Genomic DNA, 16,192 nt, shown 5'->3' on the forward strand with positions numbered 1-16,192 from the left:
CAAATGAGTGAAATATCTGTGCACATTTTTCATATCTACTTACAAGTGGGAAATTATTTTCAATTGGGTGGCACGTATTCTCCACTCAAATGCTGAATATGTTCTAAAAGTGCTACTATAGATGACCTTCATTTGTATGAGGCTAAAATCATGGTCGTAATATTTGAGAAAAAAGGGAAATTCCAACGAAATCTCATATAGCCACAATCGATTTGGAAGCTCTCTTAATTAGGTTGGAAGGGTAGAGTTTTAACGCTAGACTTAAGACTTAAGGATCTGAGGATCTGATCGGATCTGAGTTCAAAAATGGTCCAATAAGGCTCATAATATAGCCTGGAAGTCTATAAACCCGAGCCAAATTGAAATATCCGATTAAATTTAAGAGATGGCCCAAAACCGAACTCCAAATTTCGAAAAACTAGGAAATAAGCTTACTTCTCAATAGATTTTGACCATGAAAGTAGGTGGATCCCATTTAGTAATAGAAGAGCCCCCTCCCAAACGGTATGCGTGCGTGATGACGTGATAAGGACTTTTTTCTAGCGTGATTACATGATTTGGAATTTTTTTTGTGATTTTGTGATCAGAGGACAATACGTGATCGTGTTTTGAAAGATTTTTGCTGATTTGCGTGATCGTGATTGAAGACAAAAAATTGCGTGATATGGTGATATATGAGGAAAAACTTAACTTTTACCCTTTTTCATATAAGAATAGTTTTATAGATTGAGGGTGGCAAAATTCCAAAGAATATAAAGCCTTGTGTTAGAGACCCGGTGGTACCTCTTACCTACTGGAAAATTTGGCTGAAATGTCGTCCCTGGGAAAAATACCCCCTGCAATTTCTGCTTAACTGGAAAATTGTTTTCATCCCTATTTTGAAATTCAATGAAATTGACTTAAACTCGTTTTTTTTACTCAAACTATAGTATTTGAAATTCAATGGAAAAATTAGCACTCAAAAACCATCTACACTGCGGATTATTGTACAGACTTTGTATTGTACAGAAACAATAGGATTTCTATCCCACATACATCCTCGCTGGGGTGGGGGAGAGATGTTTCACCGGGGCTTTGAGACAGGGGTGCAAATACGAACAATTTAAGAAATGCTTAGACTAGAATAGTCGAATTTTAAGTAAACCAAGGGACGAATCAGCAAAAGTAGTGTATTAAAATACTTCAGTATTACCCTAGAAAAAAAGTTTTAAGCTTAGAGTCCCAAAAGGCAAGCCTTATTAGAATTCACTAGCTCTTACATAAAAGGGTGTATTGGGGACATGAATTTGTAGAAACCAAAGTGATTGTTACGCTGAATTTAGATATTGTCCAGGCGTCTCTATTTTGAACTTAAGATAGGAATATGGTATTCAACATGTAATTCACTCAATAAACCAGAGTATTCAATGTTCACCCTCATAAAAGCTTAATAAGCTAATACAGGTTTCTGTCAAAGTCATGAAAAATTAATACTCTATTCATCCCCTGGAAATTACAAAGTCTATTCGATTTTCAATGATAATCTAGTTACTTCAGGGGGTCGAGAAATCTACAAATGAACGCAAATGAAAAATGTCTCAGTTAAGATAGATTTGAAACTTTCAAGCGAAAGGTCGTTATTTATTTTGCCGAAGTTCAAATCATTTTATCCGTTATTTTTTCTTATTCTCAATTTTTCCGTTAATTTAAAGTTTTCAGAATGGTAAGTTTGTTTATTGTTTTTATATTTTTACCATATTTCTAAATCGCAATAATAAATAGCATCCTTAAAGGTCAAGTGAATTTCAATGTGGGTACCCCTCAAATTTCTTTGCTCCCATTTGCGCCATTTAATTTTCAAAATCCACCTTTACGGTTCTTCCGCCAGGCCTGATGAATCTTAACCTTTTACGGAGCAAAACTCCAGCGTGACAGAAAAAAGTTACTCAAACTATAGCGTATCGAGACCGAAAAACAGCTTGTTATTCCTTTAGAATAATGGAATGGAATGTTTCTATTTATATTACACTTAATATTTTAGCGTGAATGTATCTCCATCCATCTTGGCCAAGCTGGCGTCCAAATGGGAAATGCTTGTTGGGAATTGTAAACTGTTTAGAGCATGGAATCCAACCTGATGGTCAATGCCTTCAGACAAAAACTATTGAGGCGGTGACGATTCATTTAACACCACCTTTTTCAGTGAAACCAGTTCTGGCAAACACGTCCCAAGAGCTCTCTTTATTGATCTGGAAACCCACCGTAGTTGGTAAGCAGTTTGTCTTGATCCCTGTTTATTAAAATCTAAAAATTTTCCAACCCCCCTGTTTATTCGAACCCCCCCCCCCCCCGTTTATTTGGAACCTAAGAGTAGCGAGAAACAATTTTTAAGCAACAACAAACTCTCAAAATTAAATGAACTCAAATGAAATATTTTTAAACAACACAAATCCACACACATTTTATTTTCAAGAATTTTTTTTGAGCGGGAAAAAATTTTAATTGCGATATTGACACTTTTTTTTTGTTTGGAGTTAGTGCACAAAGGTTTCTAGACGACTAAAATTTACTTTTTTGCTTTATTTCTAATATATCTGAATTAGTCGTCTAGCTTACTAGACTATTCCAAAACCAATATGAACACGCTCGATCCGTAACGAAAATCATACCGGAGCGAAACGGAACAGTAACGTGTGAACATGGTCGTAATCACACATCTGGGAAGAGAGCAAAACAATCAATAAAACCGTTACACCTTTAAAAACTCTTGACAACCTAAAATCGAAGTGCAACGTTTTATTTTTAAGCATTTTAAGTTTTAAAAAACTTATCCCGTCATTTAAAACCCCAAAAAAACTTTGCCTAACTTTCTTTAAAACTAAATAATTCGACTGACAGAAGTCTAAAAACGACTTTCGCATTTCCAACCACTCTCAACAACCTGTAACCAAAAGTTCTTTACAAAAAAATTTTTGATGGCATCTAAATCTCTTTGCATCTACATTTTAAGTGCAAAAAATTCGGTAACTTGATAAGCCCCTTACTAGACTGCACTTTATCATTTTGTTATTTTTAAACATTGTTAAATTGACAAAATGATAGCAAGCCGAAAACAAACATGTTCGAACACATTCAAAAAACGTCCATCATACATCGACGTACTTTCGTTTTTAAGCACAACTTTGAACACTTTTGAGGTTTACCATCTTAAGGAATGCCACTGAAACTAAGAAGAAAAAGACGATGGAGTGCTTTCATTTTCTTACAAAAGTACACGTTTTTTTTTTTTATAAGCACAAACTATATTAGAACACAAGGCTTCGATGGCAAAAATATTAAGAAAAAGTCAAGCATTACAAGCTTTAAACATCCGATTTCTCAGGAAAATGGACAAAAATACTAGAAAAATGGTGAATATAAGAACATTTTAAGGCTTAAAACTCGTAAAGTTGAGAGCATCCGAAATAATGGTACTAAAGTCTATTCACGATAAGTGTGCACTCTTTTTTCATTTACCTATAAATTTTGAAGGAATTCTTCAATCTTTATAAATTTGGTATCATTGGAAAGATATTAGTGAGTGGAACAATTTGGAATAAAAAAATGGATAAAAAAATTCTAAAAATAAAGATGAAAATGAAGAAGAAAAAAATGAAGATCTTGTAGAAAAGTGCTATAACTATCATTTTCACTGAAGCGAATCTTTGATTATCGAACGTCATCACTGTGAAAAAATTTCTCAAAAATAATCATTCAGTCAAAAGATATCAAACAAAGTTATAAGCTGATTGACGTCTAAAAACGCTGTTTTCTCCTGTTTTCTGCTGTTTTTTGGGGTCAATCACTTATAAACTTTGTATCATAACTTTATCTTGAATAAATATTTTAGTGAAATTTTTTCACAGTGGTGACCTCCTAAGATCAAAGAATCTCTCCAATGAAAATGAAAGTTAAAGCACTTCTCTACAAGATCTTCATTTTTTTCTTCTTCGTTTTCATCTTCATTTTTAGAATTTTTTTATCGATTTTTTTATTCCAAATTGTTCCACTCACTAATATCTTTCCAATGATACCAAATTTATAAAGATTGAAGAATTCCTTCAAAAGTTATAGGTAAATGAAAAAAGAGTGCACACTTATCGTGAATAGACTTTAGATAAGAGAATAGTCTGTAAATTAATTGTCAGATGACGGAAACATAAGGGAGGCGGGCGCCCGCTAAAAGGAGCTGCTTAGGCGAACGAACAAAAAGTTAACTCAGACTCATCCGCCGACAAATCTTTCTCCTATGCTAACCTAACAAGTACGCTCACTTTTCCCGCGTGTTATCGTTCTAGATAAATAACTAATAGAACATTGTTCTATATGCCTGCCTGTTCCGAGCAGATCCTTATGTTGTACATGCAGTTGTTATATTATTCTGAAGGCACTAAACAGAATGGATTATTATGATATAGGCTCTTGATATTATGATAATATTTATGAGAATCGCAGGATCCCAGAAGGTCATCAAGCCTTCAAGGCAAGGATTTATTTGTTTTCATTTTTAAAATATATCATAAAGATTTTGAAAACAGGGGAAAAACAACTTTGTTGCAACCACAGTTTGATTGTTTGAAACTATTCAAATATTATCTAAGGGTTTCCATTTTGAACTTTAAATAGAATCAAAATTTAAAATATACCCTAGGAAGAAAATCTATTGATGATTGTAAAATTAAAGTCAAAACAAATTAAGTCAATTCCTAAGGAAAGGCTGTCCAGGGAAATAATTCACTTTGGTGTGTGCGTCCAGGTCTTTTCTGAAAAACAGATTCATTAACCCTTATAAAAGTTTCATAACTCAATACAGATTTTTGTCAAAATAATAAAAAATTTATACCATTTATACCCCCTGGAAATCATGGATTCCCCATTAGTTTTGAATTAATAATTATACTGTGTTCAGGGGGTTTTTGACAGATAAACGCAAAGTGTAATCAGAAAAAAATCTTCAGTCAGATTTGAAACTTTAAAGCGGAAGGGTCGTTATTTTTTTCGTCAAAGTTCAAATCAAACATTTTTGTCTCTGTTTTTCCAATTCATCTATAATTTTTTCAAAATTTTCGATTTCTTCAATTTCAAGCTATCATCATGGTAAGTCATTTACAATATCAATTTTTATAAGAACATCCAATATTTTTAAACCCTTTAGATGTTCATAGAATTTTGAATTTAAGACTAAAAAATGATCTGAAGCATTCTTATTTTTACCATTTTGTGAGTATTTTTGTGCAATTTCCCTAAGAAATTTGGAGTTGAATAAGAAGTTTAGAGTGTCTGCAAAGCCTTGGAATGTTTTTAACTTGATCTTAACATTTTGGTCGTCAAAAAGCCTTATATTCTTATATAAGTTTGTTCTTATAAAAAGAACATGTGACTAAATGGGCCTTTTCAGGTGAATTTTATTGTTTATGGTGTTTAAGGTATTACTGGTTTAATTTTAACACACAAAAACATCTTTTTATTATATTATTACTCTTAATATTTTAGCGTGAATGTATCTCCATCCATCTCGGCCAAGCTGGCGTCCAAATGGGAAATGCTTGTTGGGAATTGTATTGTTTAGAGCATGGAATCCAACCTGATGGTCAAATGCCTTCAGACAAAACTATTGGAGGCGGTGACGATTCATTCAACACCTTTTTTAGTGAAACCAGTTCTGGCAAACACGTCCCAAGAGCTCTTTTTATTGATCTGGAACCCACAGTAGTTGGTAAGTCCTTTTATATAATAAATTCACAAAAAATTGCAATATGATTTACAACGTTGAAAAATAATGTAAAGACTTCGTAAAGATTTTGGGAAATTAATTGAGAAAATATCCGGGGGGGGGGTACTTAGGCAAATGGAGGGTATGGTATGTGCCGCCCTTAAGGGGTACCTTTTTTGGATTTCCAAAGTCCCGCTAAGGGTCAAAAAATTAGAAAATCAATTTCAGTCCCACTACGGGTAGAAGAAGTAGGAAAATTTCAACTTTTTACCCCAGAAAGATCGAAATTTGGTCAAAATTTGTCAAATTTGTCCCGGTAAGGGTCGTAAAATTCACAAAATTTTCCTTTGTTTTTTTTCCTTTTTAGTCCCGGTAAGGGTCCGAGGGTCGAAAGTCGGGCGGCACCCCCCTGTTAACTCGCAACCCTAGTACCCCCCCCCCCGGGGGAAATATCCTTCCGAAACATTGAATTTTTTTTTGTTTTGCTTTATCAGTTGTTATTTGTTGCTATCGAACCAGATCAATAGGTATTTGAATAAAAGAATTCTGAATAAGCAATCTTGAATTGATATTTTCAGAATGTATCGAATAAAGTGTAAAAAACTATTCATTATTGAGGAGAGATTTCTGTCTTGAATGTTAAGGATGTTGAAAGCTATTTCTGTGTTGAATTTTAAAGGTTTTATTTTTACATAAGTGTTCCCTTTCATATCAGACACATTTCATATTAGGGCAGTGTCTGCCTATTGTTATATTATGCTGATATCAACAAAAAAAATGTTTTTCTTTTCCTATTTTTGACCAATCTTGCTCCACATCAGTGTCAATTCAATTTGAAAAAGCTTGTGAATTAAAATTAATGAGTAAGCAAACGATATCATTCTTATTTAAAAACAAAACCTTTCTTTCAAATGATTTCTTTTTTGAATGTTGAGGATGTGGTAGCTGAATGTTAACGATGTGGAAGGTTGACTTTCGTCTTGAGTTGAATGCTAGGGACGTGGGAAGTGTTTTCAATGTTGAATGTTACGGATGTGGAAGATGATTTCCTTTTTGAATGTTAAGGATGTGGAGAAGTGATCCCCGTCCTAAATGTTAAGGATGCAGAAAGTGTTTTCCAGCCTAAATGTTACGCTTAAGGATGTGGAAGTTGATTTAGGCCTTGAATTTTGGGGATGTAGAACAAGATTTTCATTTTCAAAAAAAAAAACATTTTGAAAATCTTTATTTTTTCAGATGAAGTCCGAAGTGGTACATACAGACGTCTTTTTCATCCGGAACAGCTCATCAGTGGAAAAGAAGACGCAGCTAATAACTACGCCAGAGGACATTACACCGTTGGTAAAGAACTCATCGATGTCTTGGTTGACCGAATCAGAAAAACAGCTGATAAATGTACTGGTCTTCAAGGTTTCTTAGTCTTTCACTCTTTCGGTGGCGGAACTGGATCCGGATTCACTTCCTTGTTGATGGAACGTCTTTCTGTCGAGTACGGCAAAAAAACAAAACTCGAATTCGCCATTTACCCTGCTCCACAAGTCTCTACAGCAGTTGTCGAGCCTTATAATGCCATCTTAACGACACACACAACCTTGGAACACACCGATTGTGCTTTCATGGTTGACAATGAGGCCATCTACGATATCTGTCGTGCTAATTTGTCTATTGACCGTCCGACGTACACCAATTTAAACCGTTTGATTGGCCAAATCGTCTCCTCCATTACTGCTTCTCTCCGATTCGATGGTGCTTTGAATGTCGATTTAACTGAGTTCCAAACTAATTTGGTCCCATACCCACGTATTCATTTCCCCTTGGCAACTTATGCTCCAGTCATTTCTGCTGAGAGGGCTTACCATGAACAACTAAGCGTTGATGAAATCACCACTGCCTGTTTCGAACCAGCTAACCAAATGGTCAAATGTGATCCTCGTCATGGTAAATATATGTCATGTTGCTTGTTATATCGTGGAGATGTTGTCCCCAAGGATGTCAATTCTGCTATCGCCAAGATCAAAACAAAGCGAACCATCCAATTTGTCGATTGGTGTCCAACTGGATTCAAGATTGGAATCAACTACCAACCACCAACTGTAGTACCAGGAGGTGATCTTGCTAAAGTCCAAAGAGCTGTTTGCATGTTGTCCAACACAACTGCTATTGCTGAAGCTTGGGCTCGACTTGATCATAAATTCGATTTGATGTACGCTAAACGTGCTTTTGTACATTGGTATGTTGGAGAAGGTTAGTTTAAGACTTTTTTCTTCTGTTTGCGAAGATTTTCAATGCTTTACTTCGATTTCACTTTCTAGTTTCTGATGCATGCTGGAATGCTATATTTATAGAGACCACAGCATCACTCTGATAAAAGAGTATGGGGGAGTATGTCAGGTATTACATGTGTTGTGGTGACGATACTCATAGGTTCAACACCTGCGAATACAAATTTTCTCCTGTGTAGTTCGAGTATCTTTGTCCATACACCAATAACTCAGGGTTAGCAGTGTCTGGCAAGCGTGTTAATTCCCCTATCCTATTTATCCAGGGATAGGGCCCATTCTCTCTTCTCTCACAGCATCACATTTTCAGATGCTACTTTTAAGGAAAGCAATATTTAGTGCTTAATAATAACTTTAAAAAAATATTTTACAGGATACTAACAAATATTCAAGGTGCTTATTAAGTTGTTAGATAATACACTGATCTTAATTTTTAACGTTTGATTTTCCTGTTCTGTTTTAAGGTATGGAAGAAGGAGAATTTTCAGAGGCTCGTGAAGATTTGGCTGCTTTGGAGAAAGATTACGAAGAAGTCGGTTTGGATTCTCAAGATTCCGATGAAGAAGAAGACGATGGTGATGAATATTAAATTTCGGACAAAGTCAGCAAATTTCGGACACAATGAATAAATTTCGGACAAACTCTTGGACGGATTTTGTTTATATTCAAACACACAATTTATTATTTATTATCTGAAAATTGAAATGAGTTAATGCTAGATGCACCGCAATGTAAATAAGAAATATTCGAAATAATGCACTGGAACAAAGTTCACATTAATTTTGCTTGTAAAATTTTTAAATGTTCAAATAAGTTAAATATCTACGCACGTTTTTCGTATCTACTTACAAGTGGGAAATTATTATCAATTCTTAGGCAAATTAAGGCCTGTCCAGATTTTTCAAACTTACCTCAATTTTTTGTCACCGTTTCCACTTATCATAGCATATCACTTCATATATCGAAAGAAGCGTATTGGAGTGTAGATCACTGGAATTGCTGTGCCATAATTAATTTTTTCACCCAAAAAAAGATATTAGGCAAAAACCAAAATATGCTGACGTCAGCAAAACTTGTTTTTTGAATAACTCCAGTTTGGCTTATGGTAAAAACATGAAATTTGGACCAAAGTTGCACACCATTAAAAGGATCATTTTAAAAAAGAAAATTTTTGAAATTTTGCTGACGTCAGCAGGTAATTGCAAAATTTTGTATTTTGCTGGTTTCTGCTGACGTCAGCAAAATTTGCAAAAAAAAATTATGCAAAAATGTTCCTATTATTGATATGCAATTTTTGTCCAAATTTCATGAATATACCATAAGCCAAACTTGAGTTATTCAAAAAACAAGTTTTGCTAACGTCAGCATTTTTTGTTTTTTTCTAATATCTTTTTTTGTGCGAAAAAATTAATTATGGCACAGCTATTCCAGTGATCTACACTCCAATAGGCTTCTTTCGATGTATGAAGTGATATGCTATGACAAGTGGAAACGGTGATAAAAAATTATGGTAAATTTGGACGTGGCTTAATTTGCCGGAGTTGGGTGGCACGTATTCTCCACTCAAATGCTGAATATGTTTTAAAAGTGTTACTATGGATGACCTTCACTTGTATGAGGCTACAATCATGGTAAAATTTGAGAAAAAATAAAAGGGAAATTCCCACAAAATCTTATAGCCCTAATCGATTTAGAAGTGCTCTAAATTAGGTTGGAAGGGTAGAGTTTTAACGCTAGACTTAAGACTTAAGGATCTGAGGATCTGATCGGATCTGAGTTCAAAAATGGTCCAATAAGGCTCATAATATAGCCTGGAAGTCTATAAACCCGAGCCAAATTAAAATGTCCGATTAAATTAAAGAGATGGCCCAAAACCGAACTCCAAATTTCGAAAAACAAGGAAATAAGCTTACTTCTCAATAGATTTTGACCATGAAAGTAGGTGGATCCCATTTAGTGATAGAAGAGCCCCCTCCCAAGCGGTATGCGTGATGACACGATAAGGACTTTTTTCTACCGTGATTACATGATTTGGAATTTTTTTGTGATTGTGTGATCAGAGGACAATACGTGATCGTGTTTTGAAAGATTTTTGCTGATTTGCGTGATCGTGATCGAAGACAAAAAATTGCGTGATATGCGGTGATATATGAGGAAAAACTTAACTTTTACCCTTTTTCATATAAGAATAGTTTTATAGATTGAGGGTGGCAAAATTCCAAAGAATATAAAGCCCTGTGTTAGAGACCCGATGGTACCTCTTACCTACTGGAAAATTTGGCTAAAATTTCGTCCCTGGGAAAAATACCCCCTGCAATTTCTGCTTAACTGGAAAATTGTTTTCATCCCTATTTTGAAATTTAATGAAATTAACTTAAACTCGTTTTTTTTACTCAAACTATAGTATTTGAAATTCAATGGAAAAATTAGCACTCAAAAACCATCTACACTGCGGATTATTGTACAGACTTTGTATTGTACAGAAACAATAGGATTTTTATCCCATCTCTCCCATGGGGGAGAGATGTTTCACCGGGGCTTTGAGACAGGGGTGCAAATACGAACAATTTAAGAAATGCTTAGACTAGAATAGTTGAATTTTAAGTAAACCAAGGGACGAATCAGCAAAAGTAGTGTATTAAAATACTTCAGTATTACCTAGAAAAAAGTTTTAAGCTTAGAGTCCCAAAAGGCAAGCCTTATTAAAATTCACTAGTTCTTACATAAAAGGGTGTATTGGGGACATGAATTTGTAGAAACCAAAGTGATTGTTACGCTGAATTTAGATATTGTCCAGGCGTCTCTATTTTGAACTTAAGATAGGAATATGGTATTCAACATGTAATTCACTCAATAAACAGAGTATTCAATGTCACCCTCATAAAAGATTAATAAGCTAATACAGGTTTCTGTCAAAGTCATGAAAAATTAATACTTCTATTCATACCCCCTGGAAATTACAAAGTCTATTCGATTTTCAATGATAATCTAGTTACGTTCAGGGGGTCGAGAAATCTACAAATGAACACAAAATGAAAACGTCTCAGTTAAGATCGATTTGAAACTTTCAAGCGAAAGGTCGTTATTTATTTTGCCGAAGTTCAAATCATTTTATCCGTTATTTTTTCTTATTCTCAATTTTTCCGTTAATTTAAAGTTTTCAGAATGGTAAGTTTGTTTATTGTTTTTATATTTTTACCATATTTCTAAATCACAATAACAAATATCATCCTTAAAGGTCAAATGAATTTCAATGTGGGTACCCCTCAAATTTCTTTGCTCCCATTTGCGCCATTTGATTTTCAAAATCCACCTTTACGGTTCTTCCGCCAGGCCTGATGAATCTTAACCTTTTACGGAGCAAAACTCCAGCGTGACAGAAAAGAGCTTGAAATTGTATCTTTAGTAGGTGGCAACTGCAACCTTTTCAAAATATAGGTCTTAAAGTTACTCAAACTATAGCGTATCTGAGACCGAAAAACAGCTTGTTATTCCTTTAGAATAATGGAATGGAATGTTTCTATTTATATTACACTTAATATTTTAGCGTGAATGTATCTCCATCCATCTTGGCCAAGCTGGTGTCCAAATGGGAAATGCTTGTTGGGAATTGTACTGTTTGGAGCATGGAATCCAACCTGATGGTCAAATGCCTTCAGACAAAACTATTGGAGGCGGTGACGATTCATTTAACACCTTTTTCAGTGAAACCAGTTCTGGCAAACACGTCCCAAGAGCTCTTTTTATTGATCTGGAACCCACCGTAGTTGGTAAGCAGTTTGTCTTGATTTGTTTTTAGAGTGGGTTAATGTGAACATACACTCAACATATCTTAGCAGATACAAAAGAGGCTACATGTAGCTTTTAATAAAATTCGAATTAAAAGTGGTTTGTGCTGGATAAAAAGATAATCAGGATTGGAATATTATGAAATAGAAAAAATTCAAAAAAGTTTGGAAAGTGAAGATGAAAAATGAAGAAGGAAATAATAAATTTTTTGTAAAAGTGCACTACGTTTGTTTACCTTTTCTGTTGCTACGTGTTACTATGATGAAGCCATCTTGAAAATAAGATCAATGGATATATTGAAATTGATTTATCCTGAATAAGCATTCTTGAATCGAATTTTTAAATTTCTTTTTCATAAAATGTTTTTTTCATTGAAAAAAAATGTGGCTCAGACTCTTTTTTCCTAAACCTCTGGTGGAGTACACATCCCTTCACAAAGTAATTTCAAAGTGAATCAATAATAAAGCTTTTATTGAAAAAATGTTTTATCTTTACCAAATCTGTGACATTTACCCAATAAATCACCATACATATAGATGGGAAATATTGGATTCATCAAACATGTTTCTGCATGTTATGTTTGAAGTAAATTATCCAGTCTTGCAATTTTAAGATATTAAGAAGATATTCAAGCTGAAAATATAATCCTAAATTCAAATTTCTTCTTCTAGATGAAGTCCGCAGTGGAACATACCGACGTCTTTTTCATCCGGACCAACTCATCAGCGCAAAAGAAGACGCAGCTAATAACTACGCCAGAGGACATTACACCGTCGGTAAAGAACTTATCGATGTCTTGGTCGACCGAATCAGAAAAACAGCTGATAAATGTACTGGTCTTCAAGGTTTCTTAGTCTTTCACTCTTTCGGTGGCGGAACTGGATCCGGATTCACTTCCTTGTTGATGGAACGTCTTTCTGTCGAGTACGGCAAAAAATCGAAACTTGAATTCGCCATTTACCCTGCTCCACAAGTTTCCACAGCTGTTGTCGAGCCTTATAACGCCATTTTAACGACACACACAACTTTGGAACACTCAGATGTTGCATTCATGGTTGACAATGAGGCCATCTACGATATCTGTCGCAAAAACATGGACATTAATCGCCCAACATACACCAATTTAAACCGTTTGATTGGCCAAATCGTCTCCTCCATTACTGCTTCTCTCCGATTTGATGGTGCTTTGAATGTCGATTTAACTGAGTTCCAAACTAACTTGGTCCCATATCCACGTATTCATTTCCCCTTGGCAACTTATGCTCCAGTCATCTCTGCTGAGAAAGCTTACCATGAACAACTCAGCGTTGTCGAAATCACCAACTCCTGTTTCGAACCATCCAACCAAATGGTTAAATGTGATCCACGTCATGGTAAATATATGGCATGCTGTATGTTGTACCGTGGTGATGTTGTTCCCAAGGATGTCAATTCTGCCATTGCTACCATCAAAACAAAACGAAGTATCCAATTCGTCGATTGGTGTCCAACTGGATTCAAGGTTGGAATCAACTACCAACCACCTACTGTTGTACCAGGAGGTGATCTTGCTAAAGTCCAAAGAGCTGTCTGCATGTTGTCCAATACAACTGCTATTGCTGAAGCCTGGGCTCGACTTGATCATAAATTCGATTTGATGTACGCTAAACGTGCTTTTGTGCATTGGTATGTTGGAGAAGGTTAGACTTTTTCTCTCAAATCAACAAAATGCTTAGCTTTCGTAAGGATCTATAACTTTAGTCATCATTGGTAGCTTGAAGTAAATACAGTCGCTCCCATGTTGTCTTCTGACCAGCCACCAGAAACGTTGGAAAACCAATGGATCCGGCGACACTAGAATTCACAACCATGCCATTTAATTTAGATCCTACCTCCATGATTCTAGGAGATTTGCCCCAAGAAGTTTGCCCCCGTCATTATCTCAGACTGCACGAATTAAGATCTTGAATCTTCAATCTTATTGTTACACTGGGCGAAATAAGAGATTTCCAACCCTGGAAATATCTTGGAAATATGATATTTCCATATACATTAGTGGAAATATGACTTTTCTATACTTCCAAAGTTTAGGAAATAACATATTTCATGATATTTCAATGAGTTTAATGTATATGGAAATATTACACTTTCAAGATATTTCCAGGATTGGAAATCTCTTATTTTGCCCAGTGTTATTGCAATTATTCTTGTCATTAATTCTTCTGTGGTCTTTTAATCAAAGGATTCTGTTTAAAATATATTTTTCGATATTTTCTGTTTTAAGGTATGGAAGAAGGAGAATTTTCAGAGGCTCGTGAAGATTTGGCTGCTTTGGAGAAAGATTACGAAGAAGTTGGTTTGGATTCTGTAGACTCCGATGAAGAAGATGAGGATGAATATTAAATTTCGGACAAACTCAGCAAATTTCGGACATCCTGAACAAATTTCGATTACCTTGAACAAATTTCGGACAAATCATCGGACGAATTTTGTTTATATATTAAATCTACTTGTTATCCAAGAATCTATAAAATTATTAAATTTATTTTACACCAACTTCAGTAAATTAAGTTTATTCAAATTGCACTGCTTAAAAAAGTCTTCATTATAATTTTAATTGTAAATTCAACAAAATAATTTATCTATGCACGTATAAAAAGGTTGTTTTCATATTACTTCCGTCCCATCTTTGAATGGGATTTGTCACAAACAGTTCGAAACTAAGATAATCGATAGTTAATTTTCAAAATCTTAATAAACGGGGGGACCTAATTACCGAGGGGGAGGTAGGAGCTTTTCGGAGAAAAATAAGGCGACTTATTCTTGCTAACTGAAAATATTCTTAAAAATTAAGGTCCGGGGGGTTGGAAAATCTTCGAAAAATTAACAAGCAGGGGGGGTGTTTATTTGGCACCTAAGAGTATAGGGTTGCCCAATGCATATACAATGAACTCTCGCTTAATCAAACCTCTATTATTTGAATATTTCTGTAATTCGAATTTATTCCCAGACCCTAAGAAGCCAGTTAAGGGGTAAAATAAGGGGTCAAATACCTTGTACGATTTGTTCGAACTTCTTTTGTAATTCGAAATAAACAAAGCCAAAAAATCGAGTCTGCCAAATTACACCGCGAGCAAGTTTTTCAAAAATCTATAAATGACCCCCGGGCTACTACCGAAGAATAGTTCTCTCTTTGAGTTTACAGCTCTGAAGGGGCTAAAAAGTAATCTTTAACCGTTATCAATCAAGAAAAGTGTGAAATCTTAATATTTGCGCCGTATTTAAAATGACGGATTAAATCTAGCCATTTCTTTGTTTTGATGCGCAACATATTTTTCAAAATATTTTTTTACTTTTTTTATTTTTAATCTGGGGTTTATGTGAAAACCACGCAAGTCACCCGTTTCAGATCTAGCTTCGAGGCTTTGAAATCTATGGGTTTTCTTTTTTCATCAGGTTTGCAAACAACACATTTCATCTCTTGATTTAGCATCAGTCACGTCTTTATGTCATTATAATTTTCAGATGAAATAACATCCGGGAAAATTGATGACATTTCTTAGAAAGGTCACTGGAATTAAATCATCATAAATAGGATATTGTCTGGAGGAGTTTCTAGATGAGGGGAAGTATCGTCGAATAAAAATTTTTATGCTTGTGGGACTTCTCTACAATTGCAATGGTCCGGTCTGGGAAATCTGAGTGCTCAACCGAATACACCTTTCCGACCATAGCCGCCAATTACCACGCGGGTATTCGAATAGTAGCTAGGTTCGATCGAATTAGAGAGAATTTTCTGTATTTATTTAAAACAGCGTCTGCATGGAAAACCGAATGTAAAATTTTCAAGAAGCAATCTGCAAGATTGTTGATATTAGCCATCTCTGGAAAGACTTGGCAATATTCAATGGAATTTGATTCGAGCGCACTCAGCAAATTAAAAAAAAAAGTTCGGGATAGTTGATTTGGGGAGTTCATATATGAATAATTCACGTTTATTTTACAATAAGAACATCCGAAGTTTTTAGAGCTTTTGGATGTTATTCACTTTCTGAAAAGATGTTCCTAAAATGTTGTTTTCACCATTTTTGTGAGTGTTTTAAAAAAATTGATACTTTAGAACTCGAAAAGCCTTGGTAAAATATTCTGAATATTTTGGTCATCGATGAAGCCTTATGTTTTTTTATGTAGTTTTTTTTTTAGAATATATGCTCCGTTGTTCTTCGGTCTGCAGATCAGTTTAATACAAGAGCTGGAACCTCATTAGCAAAGTTAAAGGAAATGAAACTACCATTAACCTTTTAGCAGGCTGCTGTATTTTATCATGACGCAAATTAAATAACCAATTATATAATCTAGGTAATTAAATCCTCCAACGCCGAAAATCAGGAAAAAGTGCATAAAAGATGGCAGT

The 16,192-nt window shown here is 34.8% G+C and overlaps 3 protein-coding genes across 3 annotated transcripts in view; 2 read left to right on the top strand and 1 right to left on the bottom strand.

The window, feature by feature from the left end:
• Positions 1-16,192, bottom strand: part of LOC136810093 (sialin-like) — an 80,034-nt gene that overhangs the window by 28,820 nt on the left and 35,022 nt on the right. The window lies entirely within an intron of this gene.
• Positions 4,977-8,829, top strand: LOC136810088 (tubulin alpha-1 chain-like). The gene is made up of 4 exons (XM_067066662.1): positions 4,977-5,115; positions 5,512-5,734; positions 6,968-7,975; positions 8,475-8,829. Exons 1-4 carry the CDS (start codon positions 5,113-5,115, stop codon positions 8,597-8,599), a joined length of 1,359 nt encoding a protein of 452 aa, XP_066922763.1. The 5' UTR covers positions 4,977-5,112; the 3' UTR covers positions 8,600-8,829.
• LOC136810090 (tubulin alpha-1 chain-like) lies at positions 11,056-14,432 on the top strand. Its single transcript, XM_067066664.1, has 4 exons — positions 11,056-11,178; positions 11,558-11,780; positions 12,471-13,478; positions 14,063-14,432. Exons 1-4 carry the CDS (start codon positions 11,176-11,178, stop codon positions 14,179-14,181), a joined length of 1,353 nt encoding a protein of 450 aa, XP_066922765.1. The 5' UTR covers positions 11,056-11,175; the 3' UTR covers positions 14,182-14,432.

The sequence above is a fragment of the Clytia hemisphaerica genome, unplaced genomic scaffold (assembly GCF_902728285.1).
Source record: "Clytia hemisphaerica strain Z4C2 unplaced genomic scaffold, Clytia hemisphaerica genome assembly, whole genome shotgun sequence".
Lineage (NCBI taxonomy): Eukaryota > Metazoa > Cnidaria > Hydrozoa > Leptothecata > Clytiidae > Clytia > Clytia hemisphaerica.